Below are 7,217 nucleotides of genomic sequence, written 5' to 3' on the forward strand. Positions count from 1 at the left end.
AACACTAGCATTAGGACAGTAACACTAGCATGAGGACGGTAACACTAGCATGAGGACAGTAACACTAGCATGAGGACAGTTACACTAGCATGAGGACAGTAACACTAGCATGAGGACAGTAACACTAGCATGAGGACAGTAACACTAGCATGAGGACGGTAAAGTAACACTAGCATGAGGACAGTAACACTAGCATGAGGACGGTAAAGTAACACTAGCATGAGGACAGTAAAGTAACACTAGCATGAGGACAGTAACACTAGCATGAGGACGGTAACACTAGCATGAGGACGGTAACACTAGCATGAGGACGGTAACACTAGCATGAGAACAGTAACACTAGCATTAGGACAGTAACACTAGCATGAGGACGGTAAAGTAACACTAGCATGAGGACGGTAAAGTAACACTAGCATGAGGACGGTAAAGTAACACTAGCATGAGGACAGTAACACTAGCATGAGAACAGTAACACTAGCATTAGGACGGTAACACTAGCATGAGGACAGTAAAGTAACACTAGCATGAGGACGGTAACACTAGCATGAGGACGGTAAAGTAACACTAGCATGAGGACAGTAACACTAGCATGAGGACAGTAACACTAGCATGAGGACAGTAACACTAGCATGAGGACAGTAACACTAGCATGAGGACAGTAACACTAGCATGAGGACAGTAACACTAGCATGAGGACAGTAACACTAGCATGAGGACAGTAACACTAGCATGAGGACAGTAACACTAGCATGAGGACGGTAACACTAGCATGAGGACGGTAACACTAGCATGAGGACGGTAACACTAGCATGAGGACAGTAACACTAGCATGAGGACAGTAACACTAGCATGAGGACAGTAACACTAGCATGAGGACAGTAACACTAGCATGAGGACAGTAACACTAGCATGAGGACAGTAACACTAGCATGAGGACAGTTACACTAGCATGAGGACAGTTACACTAGCATGAGGACAGTTACACTAGCATGAGGACAGTAACACTAGCATGAGGACAGTAACACTAGCATGAGGACGGTAAAGTAACACTAGCATGAGAACAGTAACACTAGCATGAGGACGGTAAAGTAACACTAGCATGAGGACAGTAACACTAGCATGAGGACAGTAACACTAGCATGAGGACAGTAACACTAGCATGAGGACGGTAACACTAGCATGAGGACAGTAAAGTAACACTAGCATGAGGACGGTAACACTAGCATGAGGACGGTAAAGTAACACTAGCATGAGGACGGTAAAGTAACACTAGCATGAGGACAGTAACACTAGCATGAGGACGGTAAAGTAACACTAGCATGAGGACAGTAACACTAGCATGAGAACAGTAACACTAGCATTAGGACGGTAAAGTAACACTAGCATGAGAACAGTTACACTAGCATGAGGACGGTAACACTAGCATGAGGACGGTAACACTAGCATGAGGACGGTAAAGTAACACTAGCATGAGGACAGTAACACTAGCATGAGGACGGTAACACTAGCATGAGGACGGTAAAGTAACACTAGCATGAGGACGGTAACACTAGCATGAGGACGGTAAAGTAACACTAGCATGAGGACAGTAACACTAGCATGAGGACAGTAACACTAGCATGAGGACGGTAAAGTAACACTAGCATGAGGACAGTAACACTAGCATGAGGACAGTAACACTAGCATGAGGACGGTAAAGTAACACTAGCATGAGGACAGTAACACTAGCATGAGGACAGTTACACTAGCATGAGGACGGTAAAGTAACACTAGCATGAGGACAGTAACACTAGCATGAGGACAGTTACACTAGCATGAGGACAGTAACACTAGCATGAGGACGGTAACACTAGCATGAGGACAGTAAAGTAACACTAGCATGAGGACGGTAACACTAGCATGAGGACGGTAAAGTAACACTAGCATGAGGACGGTAAAGTAACACTAGCATGAGGACAGTAACACTAGCATGAGGACGGTAAAGTAACACTAGCATGAGGACAGTAACACTAGCATGAGAACAGTAACACTAGCATTAGGACGGTAAAGTAACACTAGCATGAGAACAGTTACACTAGCATGAGGACGGTAACACTAGCATGAGGACGGTAACACTAGCATGAGGACGGTAAAGTAACACTAGCATGAGGACAGTAACACTAGCATGAGGACGGTAACACTAGCATGAGGACGGTAAAGTAACACTAGCATGAGGACGGTAACACTAGCATGAGGACGGTAAAGTAACACTAGCATGAGGACAGTAACACTAGCATGAGGACAGTAACACTAGCATGAGGACAGTTACACTAGCATGAGGACGGTAAAGTAACACTAGCATGAGGACAGTAACACTAGCATGAGGACAGTAACACTAGCATGAGGACGGTAAAGTAACACTAGCATGAGGACAGTAACACTAGCATGAGGACGGTAACATTAGCATTAGGACTGTAACACTAGCATGAGGACAGTAAAGTAACACTAGCATGAGGACAGTAACACTAGCATGAGGACGGTAACACTAGCATGAGGACGGTAACATTAGCATTAGGACTGTAACACTAGCATGAGGACAGTAAAGTAACACTAGCATGAGGACAGTAACACTAGCATGAGGACAGTAACACTAGCATGAGGACAGTTACACTAGCATGAGGACGGTAAAGTAACACTAGCATGAGGACAGTAACACTAGCATGAGGACAGTAACACTAGCATGAGGACGGTAAAGTAACACTAGCATGAGGACGGTAACACTAGCATGAGGTAGGTAAAGTAACACTAGCTCTATTAAACTTATCCCTGTCCTAGCTCGTCTACTGACCCCCCCCCTTACTCTGGGTTAGCTACGTACCAATGTCTGCTTTGAACCGCTCATGCTGCGTCTTTAGCGCCTCGTTAGCATTCTGGAGCTCCGTCACAAACTTCTCCAGCTTGTTCTGGGCTCCTTTGGGTAATTTGTTCAGCTCTGTCCGCTCCAGAACCTGCAGCAGGACGGCCGCCATGTCCGCCGACCGGGCCGAAAAAAGGCCTTATATTTAAGTTACTGGACGTGTTTCAAAGGTCTTAACTCTCTTAGAGCTCTTCCCTCTGTCCGCCGTCCTCAGTCGAACCGGAAGTAGTTTATGACCGGATGCTTCTATCATAGATATAAACACGTAGATGCTGCGTTCAGGCTTCTCAGAGCTATCAGATCTATCATTTATAATGTTTCTAACAGTTATGTTTAGTGCCTTGTCACCATAAGTCGGTGCTGCATTACCCCTGGAAATATTTATTTCTTTGTGTACTTTTCTACTTTGTTACAGTTTATATTTTTTTTCTATGGTTGTATTTATGTTTCTGTATGTGCCTTTGTGTTTCAATTAAAAAAAACAAACAACCAAACAAAAAAACCCAAAAATCTATCAGGCGGGCGCCATATGCAGAAGGTGGAATCGCATCAGACGATGAATATACGTCAATGACGGCATGAGGTTTCTTCATAGTCAAAATGCTCCTAATTTACTGAAAGATAAACCTATTATCAAGCCGTTTGTTTAGTCACAAACGTCAGACATGCGTTAATGACCCTGGATTCCTGGTTAAAAAATATGGGTTTTCATACAGTCCTTTACCTGATAAAAGCCTCCACAGAGTCTCTGGAACAAACAACAACACTAGTATTATAAAGACCAGTGTACTTGGCAGTTCATAATGTATGGAAGAATACTGTATTTAAATGAGAAAATATTGTTATAATTTAAATCTTCAATTAACATGAGAAGTCTCGGATAAAAAGTTAAGAATAAAAGAAAGACATCCGTCTGATGCACAGCCAAATATACTGATCTGATTCCAGGGAAACATTTAAATAAGAAAGAAAACATATTAATAGTGGCTCAGTATGATTCTCTTTTCCTGTAGGAAATTATATTACAACACTAAAAAACTACATTTGTGACCTGCCTCCACACTATATAGTAAAATCAACAATACCTAGCCAAATCATGAAGTCATAATGAGGTCTTTTTTGGCTCCTCATCCAGTTTTCCCTTTTAAAATCAAAATTAATGTTTTTTTTAACTACAGATTTAGTTGTGTCCCCTGGTTCTGGACAGTTCTGTTAGTTTAACAACCCCCCCTTTTAAAAAGATGTAACATATAAGCGTTACAATGCTATTAGGATGGATTCAATGTAAATTCTCATCTGTATTTATTCTACGCTCAGAGCTCAGTCCTGATCATGTCCGTCGTCTTATTTCAGATAAACAGACTGAATAATGGCAGCAGTCAGTGAGCATCCTCTGCTTTGTTAACTTTTAAATCCATAAATAACACAAAAACAGCAAGTGTACAGCCATGAATCCCCTTTCTATCACCTTTCCCTCATTTATTTAAAAAAAAAGAAAAAAGGTAAAAAACCAAAATCATTTTATGCAAACCAAAACCCAACCATAAAATAATCCTACATGGTCATAAAGTGTTGGGTTTGGCCCGCATTTGAATAAATAATAATAATAATTGAAACTTGCATGCATTTAACAACTAAAGCTTTTTATTAAAAATGTTTGCTGTCAGATCAGTATGTTTGGATATGCATCAAACATAGCAAGTCTTTTCTTTTATTTCCAACTTTTTTGTATCATGTGTTTACTGAGATTATAATTTATATTTGTATTTTCTCAAATAAATGCAATGTATGCTTCCATACACCAATAACTGCTAAGTGTTATGGTCGTTATGATACATACAGACACACTGGAAGCTTTTATTAGGTAAAGAATTTCTGTATAAAAACCTGTTTACAATTAATTAGGCATACTGGGACATAAATGCATGTCTGACGTTTGTGACTAAACAAACGGCTTGAAAATTGGTCTGTCTTTTAGTGTGCTACGAGAATTTTGACCGTGGATTCACGGCTTTTTGCTGTCATTGACTTAAACTCACCGTCAGGCGCAGCTCCACCTCCTGCATATGGCGCCCGCGTTCCTCCAGTGAGCGCCTGAGGCCCAGAAAGCATCTACGTACTGACGCAGCTCCACCTCCTGCATATGGCGCCCGCGTTCCTCCAGTGAGCGCCTGAGGCCCAGAAAGCATCTACGTACTGACGCAGCTCCACCTCCTGCATATGGCGCCCACGTTCCTCCAGTGAGAGCCTGAGGCCCAGAAAGCATCTACGTACTGACGCAGCTCCACCTCCTGTATATGGCGCCCGCGTTCCTCCAGTGAGCGCCTGAGGCCCAGAAAGCATCTACGTACTGACGCAGCTCCACCTCCTGCATATGGCGCCCGCGTTCCTCCAGTGAGCGCCTGAGGCCCAGAAAGCATCTACGTACTGACGAGGCTCCACCTCCTGCATATGGCGCCCGCGTTCCTCCAGTAAGAGCCTGAGGCCCAGGAAGCATCTACGTACTTCCGTCTGTGTTCTTTACGACAGAGGATGCGACCGTAAATATACTTGGGACGGAAAGACGCAATGATACAACACAGCGTTGGTCATCTCCTCTGACATATCAGCGCGAGCTGCGATAGAAGGTGCTTTAAAGTAAGTGTCAGTCTGCCACCTGGTCTGGATTTAGTTTTTCTCAGGTCTGTCAGATGTGTTCCTCTGTGGGTCGTGGACAGGACTCCGGACTTGAAATTGCCAGCTGCACCATCTCTGGCTGCTGTCAGCTCAAATCATCTGTTGGTTGAAGTTTCCAGAAAGGCGACCACTGTTGTACCAAGTGTTAGGAGCTTTTACCCACACTGCCTGCATTTTTCTCTGACAGAAACTAAACATGGCTTCACTAATTCTTCTTCTTTCTTCTTCTTTCTCTCTCCTAGAGGAGTGACGTCATGGGTCGTAGCTACATAGTGGACGACACTGTTGAGGGATATCTGTCAACACTGTGCCACCAGCGTGCCTGTCCCGTCACGGGACTTATTATTGGGCAGGTAAGGAGGAATCCCAGTTTAACCCATTTCTGTGCTGCTGAGCAGATGGGATCAGTTTTTATCGTCATCGTGCATACCAGTTAATCTGAACTCTTTGTAACTGTATTTATTAACTAATCCCAGAGAACATGAGAGCTACTACACAACCACAGTAGACAATGACATGTGCACTCAGTAAACCATTAATGATACAAACCAATAGACATCAAAATAGTTCCTGGATGAACTTAAGTTAATGATGAAATAAAATAACTAGTAATAAAAATAATAATTACAGATTGAGCTAAATAAACAGAGATCTCTGTGTGACCAAACACACTTTGCTTTAATGTGTCCAGGGATCAGTGGCGTGCGTAGACTTTTTCAAGGGCAGGGGCAAAAAGAAAAGGAAAAGGGCACATACAGTGCGTTCTTGCCACTGGAGAGGGCACTAAGGTTGGCGTGTTTTGGAGGGTATTTTAGACATGTTTATATGTTCTACAGATGGCACATTATATAGCCTTAAAACAGACTAACTAGACAGACTACTAAGTTAGTTTGTAGTTAGGATCAGCATCCACAAGAACTGTGTAGATTCAACCTTGGACTGTGAAGAACACACAGAAATAAAGAAATTAATCCCTAGGGGGTCTGGGGGTCTTCCCCCCAGCATTTTCAATGAAGTAGATGCCATTTCCTGTATTCTAGTGCATTTTAACACCATATTAGCACCAGATAATCCAAACTGGTTCTGTCAGATATAGTTCTGGCTCAATAATGATCAATAAAGGGCCCAACATAAAAGTCACTGCAACAGCAGAGTTTCATTGTATTTCTTGGTCTTAATGGTCTTCTTTACTTTAGTGTGTTTTGCCAATGAGGAGGGTATTTAAACACACCTTTTTGCCACCCAAGTGGGCAGTGTATCATGTTTTTTCCATCTAATAGGGCAGTTTAGTGTGTTTTTTCCACCAAAGAGGGCAGTTTAGTGTGTTTTTTCCACCAAAGAGGGCAGTTTAGTGTGTTTTTTCCACCAAAGAGGGCAGTTTAGTGTGTTTTTTCCACCAAAGAGGGCAGTTTAGTGTGTTTTTTCCACCAAAGAGGGCAGTTTAGTGTGTTTTTTCCACCAAAGAGGGCAGTTTAGTGTGTTTTTTCCACCAAAGAGGGCAGTTTAGTGTGTTTTTTCCACCAAAGAGGGCAGTTTAGTGTGTTTTTTCCACCTAATAGGGCAGTTTAGTGTGTTTTTTCCACCAAAGAGGGCAGTTTAGTGTGTTTTTTCCACCTAATAGGGCAGTAGTGTGTTTTTTCCACCA

At 42.7% G+C, this 7,217-nt stretch overlaps 1 protein-coding gene across 3 annotated transcripts in view; it reads right to left on the reverse strand.

Annotated features, from left to right (window-relative positions):
* The window catches only part of LOC121519765 (nucleoprotein TPR-like), a 78,203-nt gene extending 75,093 nt beyond the window's left edge, over positions 1–3,110 (reverse strand). For all 3 annotated transcript variants that reach the window (XM_041802647.1, XM_041802648.1, XM_041802646.1), the window contains exon 1: positions 2,858–3,110. In XM_041802647.1, coding sequence (XP_041658581.1) covers positions 2,858–3,008 — 151 coding nt within the window. In that variant the 5' untranslated portion in view covers positions 3,009–3,110. The remainder of the gene's footprint in view (positions 1–2,857) is intronic.
* Positions 3,111–7,217: the final 4,107 nt, after the last annotated feature.

Source organism: Cheilinus undulatus, linkage group 13, assembly GCF_018320785.1.
Source record: "Cheilinus undulatus linkage group 13, ASM1832078v1, whole genome shotgun sequence".
Classification (NCBI taxonomy): Eukaryota; Metazoa; Chordata; class Actinopteri; order Labriformes; family Labridae; genus Cheilinus; species Cheilinus undulatus.